Source organism: Oncorhynchus gorbuscha, linkage group LG15 (assembly GCF_021184085.1).
Source record: "Oncorhynchus gorbuscha isolate QuinsamMale2020 ecotype Even-year linkage group LG15, OgorEven_v1.0, whole genome shotgun sequence".
NCBI lineage: Eukaryota > Metazoa > Chordata > Actinopteri > Salmoniformes > Salmonidae > Oncorhynchus > Oncorhynchus gorbuscha.
The window spans coordinates 81,231,579-81,255,922 of NC_060187.1; the positions used below are offsets into that span (position 1 = coordinate 81,231,579).

General features: G+C 46.2%; 3 protein-coding genes across 4 annotated transcripts in view; 2 read left to right on the forward strand and 1 right to left on the reverse strand.

The window, feature by feature from the left end:
* The window catches only part of itga10 (integrin, alpha 10), an 82,765-nt gene extending 79,615 nt beyond the window's left edge, over positions 1–3,150 (forward strand). The window contains exons 29-30 of the mRNA XM_046303217.1: positions 983–1,096; positions 1,228–3,150. Of these exons, the coding sequence (XP_046159173.1) occupies positions 983–1,096; positions 1,228–1,278 (165 nt within the window). The 3' untranslated portion in view covers positions 1,279–3,150. The remainder of the gene's footprint in view (positions 1–982; positions 1,097–1,227) is intronic.
* A 79-nt stretch (positions 3,151–3,229) lies between these two features.
* polr3c (polymerase (RNA) III (DNA directed) polypeptide C) lies at positions 3,230–11,794 on the reverse strand. Its single transcript, XM_046303218.1, has 14 exons — positions 11,607–11,794; positions 11,285–11,434; positions 10,840–11,104; positions 10,540–10,758; positions 10,331–10,407; positions 10,072–10,176; positions 9,550–9,723; positions 9,376–9,427; positions 9,192–9,252; positions 8,923–9,073; positions 8,751–8,852; positions 7,035–7,084; positions 6,741–6,890; positions 3,230–3,528 (listed from the first exon to the last, which is right to left on the reverse strand). The coding sequence occupies exons 2-14, from the start codon at positions 11,429–11,431 to the stop codon at positions 3,450–3,452; spliced, it is 1,632 nt and encodes a 543-aa protein (XP_046159174.1). The 5' UTR covers positions 11,432–11,434; positions 11,607–11,794; the 3' UTR covers positions 3,230–3,449.
* On the forward strand, positions 11,758–24,323 carry rnf115a (ring finger protein 115a). Of its 2 annotated transcripts, none has more exons than XM_046303220.1 (9): positions 11,758–11,915; positions 13,885–13,943; positions 14,082–14,136; positions 16,130–16,434; positions 16,590–16,658; positions 16,968–17,040; positions 17,326–17,419; positions 22,498–22,613; positions 22,696–24,323. In XM_046303220.1, the coding sequence occupies exons 1-9, from the start codon at positions 11,763–11,765 to the stop codon at positions 22,813–22,815; spliced, it is 1,044 nt and encodes a 347-aa protein (XP_046159176.1). In that variant the 5' UTR covers positions 11,758–11,762; the 3' UTR covers positions 22,816–24,323. The 2 variants fall into 2 exon arrangements, with proteins under 2 accessions (XP_046159176.1, XP_046159177.1); XM_046303221.1 differs by having other exon boundaries at positions 16,133–16,434.
* Positions 24,324–24,344: the final 21 nt, after the last annotated feature.

Here is a 24,344-nt window from a genome sequence, read left to right on the forward strand (position 1 = left end):
GGTGATGAATATCTGTCTGTTGTTTACATCCAGATAGAGTAGGAAGCTGGTATAGGGTGATGATATCTGTCTGTCTGTTTTTACATCCAGATAGAGTAGGAAGCTGGTATAGGGTGATTCATATCGGTCAGACTGTCTGTTGTTTACATCGAGATAGAGTAGGAAGCTGGTATAGGGTGATGATGTCTGTCTGTCTGTCTGTCTGTTGTTTACATCCAGATAGAGTAGGAAGCTGGTATAGGGTGATGAATATCTGTCTGTTGTTTACATCCAGATAGAGTAGGAAGCTGGTATAGGGTGATGATATCTGTCTGTCTGTTGTTTACATCCAGATAGAGTAGGAAGCTGGTATAGGGTGATGATATCTGTCTGTTGTTTACATCCAGATAGAGTAGGAAGCTGGTATAGATCTGTCTGTTGTTTACATCCAGATAGAGTAGGAAGCTGGTATAGGGTGATGATATCTGTCTGTCTGTTGTTTACATCCAGATAGAGTAGGAAGCTGGTATAGGGTGATGATATCTGTCTGTCTGTTTTTACATCCAGATAGAGTAGGAAGCTGGTATAGGGTGATGATATCTGTCTGTTGTTTACATCCAGATCTGTCTGTCTGTTGTTTACATCCAGATAGAGTAGGAAGCTGGTATAGGGTGATGATATCTGTCTGTTGTTTACATCCAGATAGAGTAGGAAGCTGGTATAGGGTGATGATATCTGTCTGTCTGTTGTTTACATCCAGATAGAGTAGGAAGCTGGTATAGGGTGATGATATCTGTCTGTCTGTTGTTTACATCCAGATAGAGTAGGAAGCTGGTATAGGGTGATGAATATCTGTCTGTTGTTTACATCCAGATAGAGTAGGAAGCTGGTATAGGGTGATGATATCTGTCTGTTGTTTACATCCAGATAGAGTAGGAATAGGGTGATGAATATCTGTCAGACTGTCTCTACTATCAGCCTTTTTTCTCTTTCTCTCCAACAGACGGTGTTGGAGGTACTAAAGGGGCGGGCCATCCCTATTTCTCTCTGGATTCTGATAGGTAGCATCATTGGAGGGCTTCTGCTATTGGCCCTCATCATCTTCGCAATGTGGAAGGTACACCAATCACACCTCACCATACAGTACCTCTGTTCCTCACTCTGCAACAACTTGTTTCTCCTCTGCCTTTGTGGTAAAGATCAACACTTTGGATTTCACTCCTTCCTTCTCATCCCTCCTTTCTCCAGCTGGGGTTCTTCACTCGTAAACAGATAAAGGACGAGGAACTCGAGGACTGAGCCCGCCCCTCGCCGCCATGATGTCAGTCAATGGATACAGGATCTGTGACAACCAGAGAACCACAGAAACAGTCCACTTCTCGCCCATCCCCATGGCAACGACCTGCACAGAGACTGCTCCGCCCCCCCAGCAATAAAAACAGATGCCTTCCCTCTTCTAAATCATGCCCCCCCCCCCCCATAAAGAACGCACAGCCGGTATAGATGAGCGTTGCCCAGTGTGTGTCTGAACTGTCAGAACACCTAACACCACATGGCACAGACTGCATCTATCATCAGACACCCCAACATCTTGTCTGTTTCTACAGGTGAACCCATGGCTGTAGGGCTGTAGTTACACACCTGTTTGGAAACGTACAGCAGGAAGGATGTGTACATGAGTTTTCTTCAGATGTCCCAGACAGGAAATAATGCTGTACACTACGTGTCAAACTCATTCCACGGAAGGCCGAGTGTCTACAAGGGTGGAGTGAACCTGCACTTGATGGATGAATTAAGGTCACAACTTAGTGAGGGACTCCCCTCAACTGGTTGTCTAGGTCTTAATTGAATGGACAAAACAAAAACCTACAGACACACAGCCCTCTGTGGAATGAGTTTGACACGCCTGGTGCAATGTGACTGGGTATGATGTTCAATGACTGCAGACTTCAAACAGCGTAGATCTGTATAAGTAGATATAGTACAGGCATCGACCTGTAATTAGTACCATGTTGTATAAGTAGATACCGTACAGGTATCAACCTGTAATTAGTACCATGTTGTATAAGTAGATATAGTACAGGCATCGACCTGTAATTAGTACCATGTTGTATAAGTAGATACCGTACAGGTATCAACCTGTAATTAGTACCATGTTGTATAAGTAGATACCGTACAGGCATCAACCTGTAATTAGTACCATGTTGTATAAGTAGATACCGTACAGGTATCAACCTGTAATTAGTACCATGTTGTATAAGTAGATACCGTACAGGCATCAACCTGTAATTAGTACCATGTTGTATAAGTAGATACCGTACAGGCATCAACCTGTAATTAGTACCATGTTGTATAAGTAGATACCGTACAGGTATCAACCTGTAATTAGTACCATGTTGTATAAGTAGATACCGTACAGGTATCAACCTGTAATTAGTATCATGTTGTATAAGTAGATACCGTACAGGCATCAACCTGTAATTAGTACCATGTTGTATAAGTAGATACCGTACAGGTATCAACCTCTAATTAGTACCATGTTGTATAAGTAGATACCGTACAGGCATCAACCTGTAATTAGTACCATGTTGTATAAGTAGATACCGTACAGGCATCAACCTGTAATTAGTACCATGTTGTATAAGTAGATACCGTACAGGCATCAACCTGTAATTAGTACCATGTTGTATAAGTAGATACCGTACAGGCATCAACCTGTAATTAGTACCATGTTGTATAAGTAGATACCGTACAGGCATCAACCTGTAATTAGTACCATGTTGTATAAGTAGATACCGTACAGGCATCAACCTGTAATTAGTACCATGTTGTATAAGTAAATACCGTACAGGCATCAACCTGTAATTAGTACCATGTTGTATAAGTAGATACCGTACAGGCATCAACCTGTAATTAGTACCATGTTGTGCTGTATGGAAAGCAGTTCCATCCTTCAAGGAAGCTTGAATGAAATTGCACTACCTGATAATGGAGGCCACTTATAATCATGTGAATATATTTGTATTTCTATGAAACGTTGTTACAAACCAAACTGTCTATTTAATATTCAGAAGTCATCATGACTTTAGATTTTTCACCCATTTTCTCTACAGTAGAGTTCATTTTTTTAGTCAAATTAAAACTTGATAATTAAAGTTTTTGTAAATGTTATTTTAGTTTCTTTCATGTTCATTTATACATACATAGGATCATTCATACACATTAACTAAATACACTTAAACCAAATATCTTATTACATAACATTATTTTTATTTTTTATCTGACATTTCAGACTACTTCATTCTATAAAAGAAAAAACACTTTCACACTAGCAGACATCGTTGAACATATAACTGAAATAACAACGTCTGTACGCCAGGCAGAAAAAGCACCAAGTGAGTCAGGTATATGAAAACGCAAACATATTTTATTGATGCAACTTCATGTCCATTGTGTTTCTCCCCTCCCTCTCACTTGGTCTTGGTAGAGAAGATGTAGGACTCCAGTAGAAAGACAGTCTCATCCACCTGGTTCTCTGTAGAGTCCAACCTTCAGGGAGAAAAGAAACAAGTAAAAGAAAGAGGTAATAAAGCTACAGTAATAACAAGTATGTAGTAGTACTTGTTGATGTGATGTCGTAGGCCTCTAGCTGTTGTCTATAGATATATAGTATGGGTGTCGTAGCAGTAGCATTCTGACTGGTTGCATCACCGCCTGGTATGGCAAGTGCTCGGCCTCCGACCGCCAGGCACTACAGAGGGTAGTGCGTACGGCCCAGTACATCACTGGGGCCAAGCTTCCTGCGATCCAGGACCTCTACACCAGGCAGTGTCAGAGGAATGCCCTAAAAATTGTGAAAGACCCCAGCCACCCCAGTCATAGACGGTTCTCTCTGCTACCGCATGGCAGGTGGTACCGGAGTGCCAAGTATAGGACCAAAAGGCTTCTCAACAGCTTTTATCTCCAAGCCATAAGATTCCTGAACAGGTAAATAAATGGCTACCCGGACTATTTGCATTGTTCCACCCCCCCAACCCCTCTTTTACGCTGCTGCTACTCTCTGTTTATCAATAATGCATAGTCACTTTAACTATACATTCATGTACATACTGCCTCAATTAGCCAGACTAACTGGTACCTGTATATAGCCTCGCTACTGTTATTTGTTACTCTTTTTACTGTTGTTTATACAGTGGGGCAAAAAAGTATTTAGTCAGCCACCAATTGTGCAAGTTCTCCCACTTAAAAAGATGAGAGGCCTTTAATTTTCATCATAGGTACACTTCAACTATGACAGACAAAATGAGAGAGAAAAAAATCCAGAAAATCACATTGTAGGATTTTTAATGAATTTATTTGCAAATTATGGTGGAAAATAAGTATTTGGTCAATAACAAAAGTTTATCACAATACTTTGTTATATACCCTTTGTTGGCAATGACAGAGGTCAAACGTTTTCTGTAAGTCTTCACAGTCTTCACACTGTTGCTGGTATTCACACTGTTGCTGGTATTTTGGCCCATTCCTCCATGCAGATCTCCTCTAGAGCAGTGATGTTTTGGGGCTGTTGCTGGGCAACACAGACTTTCAACTCCCTCTAAAGATGTTCTATGGGGTTGAGATCTGGAGACTGGCTAGGCCACTCCAGGGCCTTGAAATGCTTCTTACGAAGCCACTCCTTCGTTGCCCGGGCGGTGTGTTTGGGATCATTGTCATGCTGAAAGACCCAACCACGTTTCATCTTCAAAGCACTTGCTGATGGAAGGAGGTTTTCACTCAAAATCTCACGATACGTGGCCCCATTCATTCTTTCCTTTACACGGATCAGTCGTCCTGGTCCCTTTGCAGAAAAACAGCCCCAAAGCATGATGTTTCTACCCCCATGCTTCACAGTAGGTGTGGTGTTCTTTGGATGCAATTCAGCATTCTTTGTCCTCCAAACACAACGAGTTGAGTTTTTACCAAAAAGTTATATTTTGGTTTCATCTGACCATATGACATTCTTCCAATCTTCTTCTGGATCATCCAAATGCTCTCTAGCAGACTTCAGACGGGCCTGGACATGTACTGGCTTAAGCAGGGGGACACGTCTGGTGCAGTGGTAATTAAGGTGCAGTGGTAATTAAGGTGCAGTGGTAATGCAGTATTTGTTGATGTGATGTCACAGGGCTTCTAGCCGCTGTCTCTATAGATCTATAGTATGGATGTAGTGGTAATTAGTATTTGAGTCCCTGGCGGCGTACTGATGGTAGGCTTTGTTACTTTGGTCCCAGCTCTCTGCAGGTCATTCACTAGGTGGTTCTGGGAGTTTTGCCCACCGTTCTTGTGATCATTTTGACCCCACGGGGTGAGATCTTGCGTGGAGCCCCAGATCGAGGGAGATTATCAGTGGTCTTGTATGTCTTCCATTTCCTAATAATTGCTCCCACAGTTGATTTCTTAAAACCAAGCTGCTTACCTATTGCAGATTCAGTCTTCCCAGCCTGGTGCAGGTCTACAATTTTGTTTCTGGTGTCCTTTGACAGCTCTTTGGTCTTGGCCATAGTGGAGTTTGGAGTGTGACTATTTGAGGTTGTGGACAGGTGTCTTTTATACTGATAACAAGTTCAAACAGGTGCCATTAATACAGGTAACGAGTGGAGGACAGAGGAGCCTCTTAAAGAAGAAGTTACAGGTCTGTGAGAGCCAGAAATCTTGCTTGTTTGTAGGTGACCAAATACTTATTTTCCACCATAATTTGCAAATAAACTCATTAAAAATCCTACAATGTGATTTTCCGGATTTTTTTCTCTCTCATTTTGTCTGTCATAGTTGAAGTGTACCTATGATGAAAATTACAGGCCTCATCTTTTTAAGTGGGAGAACTTGCATGATTGGTGGCTGACTAAATACTTTTTTTGCCCCACTGTATTTCTTTACTTATCTATTGTTTACCTAAAAATCACACCGTTGGTAAGTAACCATTTCACTGTAATACCTGTTGTATTCGGCGCACGTGACAAATAAACTTTGATTTGATTTAGTAGTAGTACTTGTTGATGTGACGTCGTACGTCTTCTAGTTGGAGGTCTCAACTTACTGTTGAGAGTTACAATAGTAGAATACACAAGTTGCAATTTTGACATTTGTTGTGCATCAGCAGTTTCTCTTGTTATGTCAGTCACTGACAGTCACTCCCCCATGTCAGCTAACATTCTGTAGATTAGGGGCCCTAGCTTAGGGCCCCTAAAAGGGTCGGCTCTGACTGCATGAGTGAGTATGGATGTGGTGCGCAGGCCCGCGATGTTCACATTTTTTGTGGCCCCCCCATCCCCATCAAAGTTGCCCATCCCTGATCTATAGTATGTGTGTATTAGTAGTAGTAGTAGTAATGCAGTATTTGTTGATGTGATGTCACAGGGCTTCTAGCTGCTGTCTCTATAGATCTATAGTATGATGTAGTGGTAATTAAGGCACAGTGGTAATTAAGGCACAATGGTAATTAAGGTGCAGTGGTAATGCAGTATTTGTTGATGTGATGTCACAGGGCTTCTAGCTGCTGTCTCTATAGATCTATAGTATGATGTAGTGGTAATTAAGGCATAATGGTAATTAAGGCACAATGGTAATTAAGGTGCAGTGGTAATGCAGTATTTGTTGATGTGATGTCACAGGGCTTCTAGCTGCTGTCTCTATAGATCTATAGTATGGATGTAGTGGTAATTAAGGCACAGTGGTAATTAAGGCACAATGGTAATTAAGGTGCAGTGGTAATGCAGTACTTGTTGATGTGATGTCGCAGGGCTTCTAGCTGCTGTCTCTCGGGGGCAGTGATCATCTCCTCCACCTCTGTCAGCTGTTCAGGCTCCGCACCACTGGCCTGCAGCGATGCCAGGATCGCCTCGATTCGCTGGGACTTCTCCAGCAGACGCCTGTCAATCAAACACAGGAAGTCGTGTACATGTACTAAAATTGCTGAGGATTATATACACAAAAAGTCAGACTTGTTTCCATTGTGGTCCTCAGGAGCAGGAATCTATCAATCCATCCACTCAGGAATCAATCAATAAACTCACTTGTTCTCCTTGGTCTCGAAGAGGCGCCTCTCAATCAGATTAGCCACTGTCTGCATGTAGTGATGGGGGGGAAAATGTACAGTTACATATCACAATATTGTCTTGTTCTCCATCTTCTTTTTATAATAGTAAGCCAACAGATTTTCTGCACTTTTATTTCCATGACTGATCAAAACAAACGTTCTCATGCTCTCGTCTCTCTGCAGCAGACGTATAGCGAGCAATATGTTTGGAACACCAAATCGCATTGCATATAGAAACGTGAGAATCGCAATACATATCGTATCAGCACCTAAGTATTGTGATAATATCATGAGGTCCTCGGCAATTCCCAGCCCTATCTGCAAGTCAGACATCCACCATTAATTGTCAAGTCAGCGATGCACGAAGTAATGATGTCACAGAGGGCTTGTACAGAAACGCAGCCTGAAACCCCAAACAGCAAGCAATGCAGATGTAGAAGCAATATCAGGCGGGCTTCCGCAACAATGGAGTGTGAATTGCGACACTAAATGTCTCTGCTGTTGTGGTCCTGAAGCACAAGTTGCAGCACCGTAAAGTACACATGCAGACAAGTACACTCACCGGCCAGGTTATTAGGTACACCACCACATTCACCAAAATATATCGCTCCTACAGACTGAGTCACTTGACCGTGGCTTGCTATATAAAGCAGGCAGGCATTGAGGCATTCAGTTAGTACTGTTTGATTGAATGTTAGAATGGGCAAAGCCAGTGACCGAAGTGACCTGAGAGTGACATGATCGTCGGTGTCAGGCATGCCAGATCTCAGGAACGGCCAATGGCCTGGGCTTTTCACGCACAGCAGTGTCTACGGTTTCCCGAGAATGGACAAACAAAAAGCATCCAGTCAGCGGCAGTCCTGTGGGCGGAAACAGCTTGTTGATGAGAGGTCGAAGGAGATTAGCAAGAATCATGCAAACTAACAGACGGGCCACAAACAGGCAAATAACGGCACAGTACAACAATGGTGTGCAGAACGGCATCTCGGAACGCACATCTCGTCAGTCCTTGTCACAGATGGGCTTTTACAGCAGACGACCACACAGGGTTCCACTCCTATCAGCTAAAAACAAGAAGAAGCGGCTGCAGTGGGCTCAAGATCACCAACAGTGAACAATTGATGAGTGGAAAAACCTTCAACGAATCCCGGTTCCTGTTGCGTCATGCCGATGGAAGAGTCAGGATTTGGCGTAAGCAGCATATGTCCGTGGACCCATCCTGCCTGGTGTCAACGGTACAGGCTGGTGGTGGTGGTGTACCACTGTCCAGTCTGCAGCAACCGTGTGGTGCCATCGTATCAGCATGGACCAACATCCCGGGGGAACGTTTCCGACTTGCCGCGAAGAATTCAGGCTGTTCTGGAGGCAAAGGGGGGGTCCGACCTGGTACTAGATAGGTGTACCTAATAAACTGAAAGTAGATTTTTGACTCGTTCTCCTTCCATATTTCCTCTTCATTTAGACAGTTTAAAATGTAGATGTAAAGGTACAGTTGTAGAAGAGAGAAAGTCAGAAAGAGGCTGGGGATTTAGTGTGTCAATGTGGACAATATGTGTTCAGTAAACTACAGCACTACCGCTGCGCCGCAGGTTTGCAAATATTTTGTCCCGAGTGCGACATCTTGCATCACGCTCATCTGCAATATCAGCGTTTCATCCTGCTGCTCAAAGTATAGCTTAGTTTGAATGTGTACCTTGTAGCAGTGTTGTAGCAGTAGCCGGGCAGTAGGCAGCTGGTTGACAGTGTACAGGTAGAAGGTACGTGAAGGGGCGTGGTCAGGAGTCTTAGGGATTTCCTAGGGTGGAAAAACACAGGTGAGCATGATAATGTACGGTTTGTATAGTGTGTGTGTATCTGTGGGTTACCTGTAGCTGTACCAGGTTCTCTGACAGCAGTGTGTACAGCATGTCTTTGGCCTCCTTGGCAGGGATCATAGCAAAGTCCTCCACCTGCTTCTGCTCAAGGTGACGTTTCCTTAGCAACAGACGGAAGATCCTAGCCGACCGCGAGCCAAACCTGACAATGGGAAAGGTTGAATGAGTGACACCCTACAAGTTATGTAGCCACCGTGGGCAGAGACATAAACACAGTAAATGGACACAGACCAACTCTGACAAACACAAGACACACCGACCTCTCCTGTACCACAGACTCCAGTGTGGCTCTCGCCAGGTTGGCCAGGGCTCTTTGGAGATCTGAGTGGTCAGTCAAGAAACGACCACTTTCAACTGTATCATGAAATACTGGAAATGACCTATTATACAATAGTGTGTGGATGAGAAACTCAAACAGGTTTCATCAGGGTTGAAAAAGGATACTGACCACGTACATTCCTCCTCCACTGTCACCTGATTTACCCACAAACTCCATCTGAGGAAGAGGGAGGGAGAAACATCAGTTTACCAGCCCCCCAGGCACTGATCCAAGGTCAGTTCTGCAATTGATCTCCCAATGGTTAAGTTTGGGATATGGGGAGGGGAATCTGATCCTACCGGGTCATCCACCAGAAGGGAGAGGTACTGGTCCAGGATTGGTCTGCTGATGCTGTAGTTGGGCGGGAGGGAGCGGAAGATCTCATTGGCTGAGAGAGGCTGAGTGTAGGCGGCGGTCTGTGTGGTGGTAACCTCACTCATCCTCAACATAGTCCTCACTATCTCACTACTGGTCTGTGGGGGGGAAGAGAGCGGTCTTTTTCACTCAGGCCCCCCTTCCAGCATTGGGGAACATCCCGTATGACACATCTATTTCTAAGGGCACAAGCACTGTTCATGATACAAACTGTTCACACCCCCCTTGTTGGTGGAGAAAACATCAGGTAGGTTTAAAGCTTTCCTGCAATTCGACACATTTTGTCTTGAAGTGCAGAGAAAATTTTGCCATTTTTGTTTAACTAGGCCACGACCCTCCCTGCTAACCCCTCAGTTTGGGAATCACTGACTTAAGACCACCCCCATTAAATCTCTCCTGGTCTACAAGCATACCGAGGGTGGTCTGTAGGGGTCTGTGACACTGACCTGGTCCAGTTTGCTGGCCACAGCACTAATGATGGCCTGGTCTCTGAAGTGCTGATGGAACCTCTCAAAGTTCACCTGCCAGTAGATCCCCTCATCACCACACGACTGGAAAGAGAGGGAGGGAGGAGATAGAAGGAGGCACAAGTCATTCAAAACGGTTCCATTCCTTATTGAGAGGAGTAAAAGAATAACACAACAAGGTTCTCTGATTCTCTATAGCAGCCCATTATCTCTGAGTGTCAAGAGTAGAGGGTCTGACCTCTGAGTCAATCTTGGCTTTCTTCCCTCCTCTCTGCTCCTCACTGTCGTCACTGGAGCGTCTTCGCTTCCCACGACCTGCCCCACAAACACAACAAGCGCGTGTGTAGCAACTATTTACTGAATTACATCTAGCAGGAGGTTTACATGTGGGTATGCACATAGGTGAAAAGATACTACGTGTTATATGAGACAAAGTGTTTGCGGTACCTATGAGTGTGACATGGGGCAGTGTGTAGCAGTCGGGGTTGCTCTCTGCTGTTGGGGGGGCAGTGGAGGCGGGGGCGGCAGGGGTGCCGGGGGTCGCCGGGGTAGTGGAGGTGGCTGCAGTTCCCATCTCGGCCACCGGAGGACAGCGCTGCAGGAAGTGAGTCTCCACCAGCTTAGAGAAGGCTGAGACCACCTCACTGTACTCCATACTACGACCCTCTACAGAGAGAAAAATCATGAGGACAGAAGGAGAAGAAAATATAGAATAATCATACATCTTGTAATCCCTCTCTCACACACCCTCCATGTTATGAGTGAGTCGGTCAGCTACAGTCTTGACCGTGTTGCTCATGGTCATATGGCCTCGTTGTAGGACCTCCTCCACGATGAGTTCTCCTGTGTCTCCATACAGGGTCTTAGCTGTGTAGATGTACCGCGGGTACCGCAGAACCCTTAGAACCCGCTCACAGCTGGCCCGGTACTCCACTGGGCTCCCGGGGCCTCGCCGGCCCGACCCAAACTCACAAGCACCGTGCTGTACCAACACACACAGAGACTTCTTCACCTGCAGAAGAAACAGGGTCACCACCTAGGTTGAACAATATGTTCTATGTTTGTGTGTGTGTGTGTGTGTGTGTGTGTGTGTGTGTGTGTGTGTGTGTGTGTGTGTGTGTGTGTGTGTGTGTGTGTGTGTGTGTGTGTGTGTGTGTGTGTGTGTGTGTGTGTGTGTGTGTTTGTGTAGTACCAGGTCCAGTGGTGTGTTCGTCTCATTGGCAATGGTCCTGAGGTTCTGTGCCCCTCCTCTGAGCAGGTGAGTGCCTATCCTCTCCACCACCTCTCCAAAGTGCTCCTGTAGCAGCAGGCCACACAGCCGCACCTCCTGGGCAGTCATATGCTGAGACAGGAGGAACCGGGGAACAGGTCAACAACAAGTTTTTGGACTGTTCATCGAAATATACTTATGCTGAGAAGTATGATGACATTAACAACCGGTAACCAAATCACGGCTTTTCAACAACGTTTACTAACAACTTTAATTTTATAACTTAACTGCCATGCTCACAAACCTTTGCAAAACACCCTTTTCAGATCATGAAATAGGTTTCGGGAGAATCCTCGCAAAACAACTTCAGAATCCCAAACACATGTGATTACCAGCGCCACAACACAACGAATTTCCGCACTCACAGGTAAGCTTATTTTCCCGAAGAGTTGCGCATTGCATGAAGGGATGTTGGCGGACCACCTCTTTGGTATGCAGGAGGACCGACGTCACTGTTTGTGCTATTCTGGGGAAGATGGCGGAAGCTGCGGCGGTTCCCCCGCATCGGTTCTTCTGTCATTGTTGTAAGGGAGAAGTAAGCCCCAAGCTCCCGGTAAGTCAGTCGTTTCACCGTGTCCCAATCAAGGCTGTTCAATGCAGGTCTTGTTATTTTCCGTCGGTTGACAACCGAATCGGAGTCCAGCAAATAGCAGAAGTTGTTTAACTAGCTAGCTGCTAACTGTAGACGGCTAGCCAGTAGGGCCCTCGGCACTGGCTCTAACTAGCTAGCATACAATGTGGATGTTTGTTGTTGCTCGCTTTAACAATAAGGTTTGTCAACTAATTTCTTTAACACAGACATTATGTACAGTAATTGTTAAAGATTATACTGGCATGGTTGAATAACCGTACCTGTAGTTACTGAGTAGCTGGTGTTATTTGATGTGATGTTAACCTTATTCGAGGTGGGTTTTGTGTGCTTTTCCTGAATTCCTCGAGGAGGTAGCTATATGGAAATCTGATGGATATTTTAACCTAACTCTGCCAGTCTGGCTACTCATTGGCCTACAAAAGCAGAGGGAATACGGGGGTTTCCTTGGCCTGGGGCGCGTTCAGCAGGACACAACGGTTTGGCACTTTCAGATAGAACATATTATGTAGAACAATAAATCATGTAGGCTCTATTTACGCATTCTATATGCGACGTTCGTGAACGTTTGGCAACTGAATGTGGCACAGTTCAGTTTCACAATCAAACTGAAAGTAAAATGTAGAAAGACATTGCACAATATTTTGACTGCTTGACCCAAATTATTTAACTACATTAATCTGTATTGACCGCGTTCATTCTAGAAGAGACGTTATGACGCTTAACGTTTTGCATTTAGCTAGCCAGTCGTGTAGCTAGCTATCTGTTAGTTATTGACTCCCAGTCTCTGGCAGCCAGTGTGTCAGTAAGTCACTTAGTCTGCTAGTCTAAATCAACGTTCGCTAGGATACATTTGTGTATGTTAGGCTGGTCAGTGAGAGGCAGGCTGGTAATCCCGTTTATTCCCTTCCTGCCATTGAAGCTAAATCTGTGAGGAGTCTGAAGTAGGCCTAGACAGGGACATAAGGCCAGTTTTGAGATTTCCCTCTTATTGGGAAATATATCTGTGCCAATGGGTCCGATCCATATGGCCCAGGGTTTCCCCAAACTCGCCCCCCCCCCCCATCATCAAGAATGGGCTCCAGAGTGGCGCAGTGGTCTAAGGCACTGCATCTCAGTACTAGAGGCGTCACCACAGACCCTGGTTCGATTCCAGGCTGTATTACAACCGGCCATGATTGGGAGTCCCATTGGTCCAGTGTAGTACGGGTTAGGGTTTGGCAGGGTAGGCAGTGATTGTAAATAAGAATTTGTTCTTAACTGACTTGCCTTGTTAAATAAAAGCTTTGATTATTTGACTCAGCTGTGAAGCTCTCAGGCAAGAAACTATTGTACTGGGGTTGGGGGAGAATTTGGGAAACTCTGATCTAGCCTGCTCACAGGCTAACCCTGCCTGTTGGTCTCACTCTCTCTCTGTGCTGCTGAGGCATGTTTCAGCCATGCCCACTCACTGACTGCATATAAGCAGTTAATCTGTCTCACCTCCCCAAGAGAGAGGGTGCATGCCTCAAACATACATGGCAGAATCCTGTGCTTGTCCGTCTGAAGCATTCTTCTTTCAGGCATAGTATCTGTATGTTTTCACCAGATGACAATATTGCATACAGGGTTTCAACAATGTTGGAATGAGGTTCACTTCATGTTCAAGTGTCCTTTTGTTTTGTGGAATAAAGAACATGTCTGTGTCATAGGCCTAATCCCATTGTGAGTGAACTCGACACTGGTGCCAGGGAAGAATACTTCTCGATGACAACTTCCACTTCACATGTTTATGTTCCTGCCTAATGCTATGTTCAAATAGGCTATATCCTGACTCATTTCCCCATTCTACAGACAGAAACCCCTGCATAGCTGCCTCAGCAGCCCTGTATATAACACAGTACACAGCTAACGTGTGTACTCTCTGAGTTTGTGGTGGTGTGTGTTTTTGCAGGAGTACATCTGTCCCAGGTGTGAGTCTGGCTTTATAGAGGAGGTAACAGAAGATTCCAGGTGAGAATATCTTGTTTCTTATGTCTGTAGCTTTAATGAATCTACCAGACATAGGCTAGGCAGAGTGAATGGAAGGTGGTGGAGAATGACTGTGTATAGATGTTGGATGTTACTAATGCTGTGTTCTGCCTCCCTCAGTCTGCTAGAGGGTGGCACTAACGGGACAGATGACACAGCCACACAGTTTGCAGAGGTATGATATGCAGTGCACTATGGCCTGGAGGGTACAGGGGTGGGGGGGGTGCAAATGTCTACTGTGATCTTATCTGTACTAAATGTATTCTCCCTTCCACTGTCCCTCTCTCTACCTCTCTCTCCCTTCCACTGTCCCTCTCTCTCCCTTCCACTGTCCCTCTCTCTCCCTTCCACTGTCCCTCTCTCTCCCTTCCACTGTCCCTCTCTCTCCCTTCCACTGTCCCTCTCTCTCCCTTCCACTGTCCCTCTCTCTCCCTTCCACTGTCCCTCTCTCTCCCTTCCACTGTCCCTCTCTCTCCCTTCCACTGTCCCTCTCTCTCCCTTCCACTGTCCCTCTCTCTCCCTTCCACTGTCCCTCTCTCTCCCTTCCACTGTCCCTCTCTCTCTGTCCCTCTCTCCCTTCCACTGTCCCTCTCTCTCCCTTCCACTGTCTCCCTTCCACTGTCCCTCTCTCTACCTCTCTCACTGTCCCTCTCTCCCTTCCACTGTCCCTCTCTACCTCTCTACCCCTCTCTCCCTTCCACTGTCCCTCTCTCTACCTCTCTACCCCTCTCTCCCTTCCACTGTCCCTCTCTCTTCCACTGTCCCTCTCTCTCCCTCTCTCTCCCTTCCACTGTCCCTCTCTCTCCCTTCCACTGTCCCTCTCTCTACCTCCCACTGTCCCTCTCTCTCCCTTCCACTGTCCCTCTCTCTACCTCTCTACCCCTCTCTCCCTTCCACTGTCCCTCTATCTACCCCTCTCTCCCTTCCACTGTCCCTCTCTCCCCTCTCTCCCCTTCCACTGTCCCTCTCTCTACCTCTCTCCCCTTCCACTGTCCCTCTCTCTACCTCTCTCTCCCTTCCACTGTCCCTCTCTCTACCTCTCTCTCCCTTCCACTGTCCCTCTCTCTACCTCTCTCTCCCTTCCACTGTCCCTCTCTCTACCTCTCTCTCCCTTCCACTGTCCCTCTCTCTACCTCTCTCTCCCTTCCACTGTCCCTCTCTCTACCTCTCTCTCCCTTCCACTGTCCCTCTCTCTACCTCTCTCTCCCTTCCACTGTCCCTCTCTCTACCTCTCTCTCCCTTCCACTGTCCCTCTCTCTACCTCTCTCTCCCTTCCACTGTCCCTCTCTCTACCTCTCTCTCCCTTCCACTGTCCCTCTCTCTACCTCTCTCTCCCTTCCACTGTCCCTCTCTCCCTTCCACTGTCCCTCTCTCCCTTCCACTGTCCCTCTCTCCCTCTCTCTCCCTTCCACTGTCCCTCTCTCCCTTCCACTGTCCCTCTCTCCCTTCCACTGTCCCTCTCTCTCCCTTCCACTGTCCCTCTCTCCCTTCCACTGTCCCTCTCTCCCTTCCACTGTCCCTCTCTCCCTTCCACTGTCCCTCTCTCCCTTCCACTGTCCCTCTCTCCCTTCCACTGTCCCTCTCTCCCTTCCACTGTCCCTCTCTCCTTCCACTGTCCCTCTCTCCCTTCCACTGTCCCTCTCTCCCTTCCACTGTCCCTCTCTCCCTTCCACTGTCCCTCTCTCCCGTCCACTGTCCCTCTCTCCCTCCACTCCCTCTCTCCCTCCACTGTCCCTCTCCCCGTCCACTGTCCCTCTCTCCCGTCCACTGTCCCTCTCTCCCGTCCACTGTCCCTCCACTGTCCCTCTCTCCCGTCCACTGTCCCTCTCTCCCGTCCACTGTCCCTCTCTCCCGTCCACTGTCCCTCTCTCCCGTCCACTGTCCCTCTCTCCCGTCCACTGTCCCTCTCTCCCGTCCACTGTCCCTCTCTCCCGTCCACTGTCCCTCTCTCCCGTCCACTGTCCCTCTCTCCCGTCCACTGTCCCTCTCTCCCGTCCACTGTCCCTCTCTCCCGTCCACTGTCCCTCTCTCCCGTCCACTGTCCCTCTCTCCCGTCCACTGTCCCTCTCTCCCGTCCACTGTCCCTCTCTCCCGTCCACTGTCCCTCTCTCCCGTCCACTGTCCCTCTCTCTCTCTCTCCCTTCCACTGTCCCTCATTTCTCTCTCAGCAGCTGTGGCACCTGTTGTTTGTAGAGAGGCCTTTCACAGTGGATGGTGACAGTCCAGACTCAGAGCCCCGGATCCCTGGTGGAGGGGTTGGGGTAGGATCGGGGGGGTTAGGTCTGGGAGGGCTAGGAGGCCTGGGAGGAGGTCCTATCGGAGGGTCAGTCCCTGCTGGGCTAGGAGGACCCCTGGTGGGTCCTCTGGGAGGGGGGGAACACTGGGGGCCTGGTCGCCCCCCTCGCCTGCACAGTCAGCGGAGGTACCGCTCCAGAGGGAGCAGCAGACCTGACCGCTCACCTGCCGTAGAGGGGTGAGACTCCTCTCCTTACGATGCCATGTTGATATTCATATGGCTGTTTTGATCAGTCAGGATTTGCAGATTCTAAATGTTGTCTTTTTTTAAAAAGTTTTCAGTGTTCTGCTGATCTCATTCCTGACTGATGTATGTGCCTTCTCTCTCTGTAGGATAGTACAACAGTTTCTGGCTGGTCTATTTGCCAACTCTGGAGTTCCTGGCTCACCTCCCCTCTCTTGGTAAGAACCTTCTTACTGCCATGTAAGCAGTGGTTATACAGTATGTAGGTTATACAGTATGTAAGTCCATAGTTTGACTTCCACACTTTCTCTTGTGGATTCCTTACAAATAGTGAGGAGGATCAACATGAATATTTGAAGGTTCCCTGACTTGTTATGGGTGTGCCTCAGCCAGCACCCCTGGGACCCTGTCATTTAAACCCAAACTAAATCACAACCCATATTGTTGCTGTTCATCATGTGTGAAACAGGATATTTCCTGAATGTTTCATCTTTAACTGTAATTGACCTCCTCACTCTGTGTGTTAGGACGGGGATGCTACACTCTAACCCAGGGGACTATGCTTGGGGACAGGGGGGACTGGACGCAGTCATCACACAGGTACGCACGCACAAACCCCATTCACTTGATTTGGTATGGATGGCCACTAACCAACTATTACTTCATACTACGTAGTATGCTATATGGATGTTGGTAGACCCAGAATGCTAATGAAGGTTTATCAGTTCTCTTGGTAATTTCTCTCTATCTTTTCCCGGATGTTTCTGATGGTTTTACTCTTTTGTTGTATCATGCTCTGTTAGCAAACAGTTTACAGCACAAAGCTGTTCTTATAGTTCCTGCAGCAACCATTGTGATGTATCTTCTCTGTCTACCTGTGTGTAGTTGTTAGGTCAGTTTGAGAACACGGGACCTCCTCCTGCAGAGAAAGAGAAGATCTCCTCCATACCTACAGTCAACGTGTCTCAGGATCAAGCAGGTTAGTCCTTTACCTCCTCTCCAGTGTCTCCATAGTGCCGTGGCCTAGACACTACCAGTCAAAAGTTTGGACACGCGTATTCATTTAAGGGTTTTTCTTTATTTTTACTATTTTCTACATTGTAGAAAAATAGTGACAACATCAAAACTATGAAATAACACTTTATTGGTTGTAACCAAAAATTGTTAAACAAATCAAAATATATTTTAAGTATTAGATCCTTCAAAGTAGCCACCACAGCTTTGCACACTCTTGGCATTCTCTCAACCAGCTTTACCTGGAATGCTTTTCCAACAATCTTGAGGAGTTCCCACATATGCTGAACACTTGTTGGCTGATTTTCCTTCACTCTGCGGTCCAACTCATCCCAAACCATCTCAATTGGGTTGAGGTCAGGTGATTGTGCTCCCGACTGGCGCAACGGTCTAAGGCACTGCAGTGCAAGAGGCGTCACTACAGTCCCTGGTTCGAATCCAGGCTGAATCACATCCGGCCGTGATTGGGTTTCCCATAGGGCGGTACACAATTGGCCCTGCGTCGGCCATCATTGTACAATTTGTTCTTAACTGACTTGCCTAGTTAGATAAATAAAATAAAAATAATTGTGGAGGCCAGGTCATCTGATGCAGCACTCCATCACCCCTTCTTGGTCAAATAGCCCTTACATAGCCTGGAGATGTGTTGGGTCATTGTCCTGTTGAAAAACAAATGATAGTACCACTAAGCCCAAACCAGATGGGATGGCGTATCGCTGCAGAATGCTGTGGTAGCCATGCTGGTTAAGTGTGCTTTGAATTCTAAATAAATCACAGACTGTGTCACCAGCAAATCCTCCTCCATGCTTCAAGGCGGGAACCACACATGCTGAGATCATCCGTTCACCTACTCTTCGTCTCACAAAGACACAGGGGTTGCAACCAAAAATCTAATTTGTCCATTGCTCATGTTTCTTGGCCCAAGCAAGTCTCTTCTTCTCATTAGCGTCCTTTAGGAGTGGTTTCTTTTGCAGCAATTCAACCATGAAGGCCTGATTCACGCAGTCTCCTCTGAACTTGCTGCAATCTGAGGTGCAGTTAACTCTAATGAATTTATCCTCTGCAGCAGGTAACTCTGGGTGTTCCTTTCCTATCAAATTACATTTTATTGGTCACATACACATGGTTAGCAGATGTTATTGTGAGTGTAGCGAAATGCTTGTTCTTCTAGTTCCGACAGTGCAGCAATATCTAACATGTAATCTAACAATTCCACAACAACTACCTAATACACACAAATCTAAGTAAAGGAATAAGAATATATACATTTATGAATGAGCAACGACAGAGCGGCATAGGCTAGATGGTATAAAATACAGTACATACATATAAGATGAGTGAGGCAAGATACAGTGCCTTGCGAAAGTATTCGTCCCCCTTGAACTTTGCGACCTTTTGCCACATTTCAGGCTTCAAACATAAAGATATAAAACTGTATTTTTTTTGTGAAGAATCAACAAGTGGGACACAATCATGAAGTGGATCGACATTTATTGGATATTTCAAACTTTTTTTAACAAATCAAAAACTGAAAAATTGGGCGTGCAAAATTATTCAGCCCCCTTAAGTTAATACTTTGTAGCGCCACCTTTTGCTGCGATTACAGCTGTAAGTCACTTGGGGTATGTCTCTATCAGTTTTGCACATCGAGAGACTGACATTTTTTCCCATTCCTCCTTGCAAAACAGCTCGAGCTCAGTGAGGTTGTATGGAGAGCATTTGTGAACAGCAGTTTTCAGTTCTTTCCACAGATTCTCGATTGGATTCAGGTCTGGACTTTGACTTGGCCATTCTAACACCTGGATATGTTTATTTTTGAACCATTCCATTGTAGATTTTGCTTTATGTTTTGGATCATTGTCTTGTTGGAAGAAAAATCTCCGTCCCAGTCTCAGGTCTTTTGCAGACTCCATCAGGTTTTCTTCCAGAATGGTCCTGTATTTGGCTCCATCCATCTTCCCATCAATTTTAACCATCTTCCATTTGTGCAATATACTGATTGTTGTCCTATGGACAGAGTCTCCCACCTCAGCTGTAGATCTCTGCAGTTCATCCAGAGTGATCATGGGCCTCTTGGCTGCATCTCTGATCAGTCTTCTCCTTGTACGAGCTGAAAGTTTAGAGGGACGGCCAGGTCTTGGTAGATTTGCAGTGGTCTGATACTCCTTCCATTTCAATATTATCGCTTGCACAGTGCTCCTTGGGATGTTTAAAGCATGGGAAATATTTTTGTATCCAAATCCGGCTTTAAACTTCTTCACAACAGTATCTCGGACCTGCCTGGTGTGTTCCTTGTTCTTCATGATGCTCTCTGCGCTTTTAACGGACCTCTGAGACTATCACAGTGCAGGTGCATTTATACGGAGACTTGATTACACACAGGTGGAGTGTATTTATCATCATTAGTCATTTAGGTCAACATTGGATCATTCAGAGATCCTCACTGAACTTCTGGAGAGAGTTTGATGCACTGAAAGTAAAGGGGCTGAATAATTTTGCACGCCCAATTTTTCAGTTTTTGATTTGTTAAAGTTTGAAATATCCAATAAATGTCATTCCACTTCATGATTGTGTCCCACTTGTTGTTGATTCTTCGCAAAAAAAATAAAGTTTTATATCTTTGTTTGAAGCCTGAAATGTGGCAAAAGGTCGCAAAGTTCAAGGGGGCTGAATACTTTCGCAAGGCACTGTATTTAAACATTATTAAAGTGGCATTATGGCAGTCCTCATGAGAGCCAGTTTCATCACAGCGCTTGGTTTTTACGACTGCACTTGAAGAAACTTTCAAAGTTCTTAAAATGTTCCAGATTGACTGAACTTCATGTCTTAATGTAACAATGAACTGTCATTTCTCTTTGCTTATTTGAGCTGTTTTTTTTTCTATAATATGGACTTGGTCTTTTACCAAATAGGGCTATCTTCTGAATACCACCCCTACCTTGTCACAACACAACTGATTGGCTCAAACGCATTAAGAAGGAAATAAATTCCACAAATGAACTTTTAACAAGGCACACCTGTTAATTGAAATGCATTCCATGTGACTACCTCATGAAGCTGGTTGAGAGAATGCCAAGAGTGTGCAAAGCTGTCATCAAGACAAAGGGTAGCAACTTCGAAGAATCTCATATAAAATATATTTTGATTTGTTTAACACGTTTTTTGGTTACTACATGATTCCATATGTGTTATTTCATAGTTTTGATGTCTTCACTATTCTACAATGTAGACAATTGTAAAGATAAAGAAACTCTTGAATGAGTAGGTGTGTCAACTTTTGACTGGTACTGTAAATAAGCTAGTATAGCTGTGCTGCTGACTCATTCGGGTAAATGAGGACTCCTCTCTCTAGCTGCTGTCGCCAGTCCTCCCTGTCGTTGTCTCTCTCTCTCTCTCTTCCTCTCTGTCCCCCCTGGCCCAGGACCCACATAGCTGTTTGTCTCTCTCTGTCCCCCCTGGCTCAGGGCCCACATAGCTGTTTGTCTCTCTCTGTCCCCCCTGGCTCAGGGCCCACATAGCTGTGGTCTCTCTCTGGCCCAGGGCCCACATAGCTGTTGTCTCTCTCTGTCTCCCCTGGCTCAGGGCCCACATAGCTGTTCTCTCTCTCTCTGTCCCCCCTGGCTCAGGGCCCACATAGCTGTTCTCTCTCTCTCTGTCCCCCCTGGCTCAGGGCCCACATAGCTGTTGTCTCTCTCTGGCTCAGGGCCCACATAGCTGTTGTCTCTCTCTGGCCCAGGGCCCACATAGCTGTTGTCTCTCTCTGGCCCAGGGCCCACATAACTTGTCTCTCTCTGTCTCCCCTGGCTCAGGGCCCACATAGCTGTTGTCTCTCTGTCCCCCCTGGCTCAGGGCCCACATAGCTGTTGTCTCTCTCTGTCCCCCCTGGCTCAGGGCCCACATAGCTGTTGTCTCTCTCTGGCCCAGGGCCCACATAACTGTTGTCTCTCTCTGCCCCCCCTGGCTCAGGGCCCACATAGCTGTTGTCTCTCTCTGTCCCCCTGGCTCAGGGCCCACATAGCTGTTGTCTCTCTCTTTCCCCCTGGCTCAGGGCCCACAGCTGTTGTCCCACATCTATTGTCTCTTCTGTCCCCCTGGCTCAGGGCCCACATAGCTGTTGTCTCTCTCTGGCCCAGGGCCCACATAGCTGTTGTCTCTCTCTGTCCCCCCTGGCTCAGGGCCCACATAGCTGTTGTCTATCTCTGTCCCCCTGGCTCAGGGCCCACATAACTGTTGTCTCTCTCTGTCCCCCTGGCTCAGGGCCCACAGCTGTTGTCTCTCTGTCCCCCCTGGCTCAGGGCCCACAGCTGTTGTCTCTCTCTGTCCCACATAGCTATTGTCTCTCTCTGTCCCCCCCTGGCTCAGGGCCCACATAGCTGTTGTCTATCTCTGTCCCCCCTGGCTCAGGGCCCACATAGCTGTTGTCTCTCTCTGTCCCCCCTGGCTCAGGGCCCACAGCTGTTGTCTCTCTCTTTCCCCCCTGGCTCAGGGCCCACAGCTGTTGTCTCTCTCTGTCCCACATAGCTATTGTCTCTCTCTGTCCCCCCTGGCTCAGGGCCCACATAGCTGTTGTCTCTCTCTGTCCCCCCTGGCTCAGGGCCCACATAGCTGTTGTCTCTCTCTGTCCCCCCTGGCTCAGGGCCCACATAGCTGTTGTCTCTCTCTGTCCCCCCTGGCCCAGGACCCACATAGCTGGTGTCTCACTATCTCTTGTCATTAAGAGTGCTACTTATTACTCTTAAATCATCTCAACCAGCCACTCAGGAGTTTGGCATCAGATGCTATGCTTCAGTTATTTTAATGCCTGATAGTTTGTCATTGTAAATAACAATTTGTTCTTAACAGACTTGCCTAGTTCAATAAAAACATCTAATGTAGCCCCAGCTTCATCATCCCTTCAGTCTTTCCATCTCTCCCTCTCCTCCCCCGTTCTCTGTATACTGTAATATGGAGTATTTTTCCTGCGTGTAAGATAGTTATGTATGATCATTTCTAACAGGAATGTAATACTAGATAATAAAAAGGTGTGTGTGTGTGTGTCTCCAGACTGCAGTATGGAGTGTCCGGTGTGCAAGGAGGACTTTGCAGTGGGAGAGCCCGTCAGACAGCTACCCTGCAACCACTTCTTCCACTCAGACTGTATAGTACCCTGGCTGGAAATGGTGAGGAGGAGGAGGGTAATATTTAGTAGGAGGAATGTTTTGAAGAAATTTGTAACTGATTTTCTCCTCTCTCTTTCTGCAGCATGATACGTGTCCTGTGTGTAGGAAGGGGTTGAATGGAGAAGACAGCAACACCCAGAACCCCCCAGAATCCCCCTCTCTAAATACGGACCCCCGCACACAGGAGAGATGGTCCTTCTGAAATACACCTCCCCCTCATCCCTCCATCCCCTTACCTCTCCTCTGACCTCCTTTTAATCTCTCATCCGTCCTTCATTCCACTTTTTTGACCCCTCCCCCCCCCTCTCTACGAACTGCTGCACACGGGAGATAAGGACTTTGTGAAGGATAGACCTCCTCCATCTCTGCCTCATTCCTTCATCTCACTCCTCCTCTCTGAATCACCTCTTCATCTACAGTCATAGGATGGTCATCTCAGTATGGCTGTTCCTGTCTCAATGACCCTGGAACCATGTTCACACAGAGTACACACACATATATCATGATTCGGTAGACCCCCACACACACACGTCATGATCCATTAGCTGTCCTCTGCCTCATCATGACCAAGCACTTGCCTTTACCTCGCTTCAAACATCAACCACATCTCGCTTTTCTACTCTTTTCTCCATATTCCTCTTTTTCCATCCTTCTGAAAAGCACTGCTGTAAAACAATGTCTCTCCCTACCTCTCTACTCCTGGGATGCATCTCAATAGTCTAGAGTGGCTTCCTCTCCTCATCCTCTGCACTGAACATGGCGGATGCTCACCAGGAATTTGGTTTTGCCTTTCTAGCTCTGTCACATCAGTGCAGAAAGGAGACATCATTTTGACTATTGAGACGGGCCCCACAACAATCTTCTGTCATTCTGGTGTATATATTACAAACAGATTGCATCGCTCTGTCAGTCTGGTGTATATATTACAAACAGATTGCATCGCTCTGTCAGTCTGGTGTATATATTACAAACAGATTGCATTGCTCTGTCATTCTGGTGTATATATTACAAACAGATTGCATCGCTCTGTCATTCTGGTGTATATATTACAAACAGATTGCATCGCTCTGTCATTCTGGTGTATATATTACAAACAGATTGCATCGCTCTGTCATTCTGGTGTATATATTACAAACAGATTGCATCGCTCTGTCAGTCTGGTGTATATATTACAAACAGATTGCATCGCTCTGTCATTCTGGTGTATATATTACAAACAGATTGCATCGCTCTGTCATTCTGGTGTATATATTACAAACAGATTGCATCGCTCTGTCATTCTGGTGTATATATTACAAACAGATTGCATCGCTCTGTCATTCTGGTGTATATATTACAAACAGATTGCATCGCTCTGTCATTCTGGTGTATATATTACAAACAGATTGCATCGCTCTGTCAGTCTGGTGTATATATTACAAACAGATTGCATCGCTCTGTCATTCTGGTGTATATATTACAAACAGATTGCATCGCTCTGTCAGTTTACTCTGTTGATGACTTGTCCTTTGTTTCACATTTCTATCACTATTTTTTTAATGTAAATACTTTTAGTCCAACATCTTCTGGTTTGAGAAGAGAACAACAAAGCATATTGAGAATGGAGACCAATGTGAATCCCTGGGTATTAGTCTGTGTATATTATTATATATATGATAACATGTATGATGTATTAATAATTCCAAAAATATTAAAAACCATTAACATTGATTTTTATCGGGTCTGTCTGTC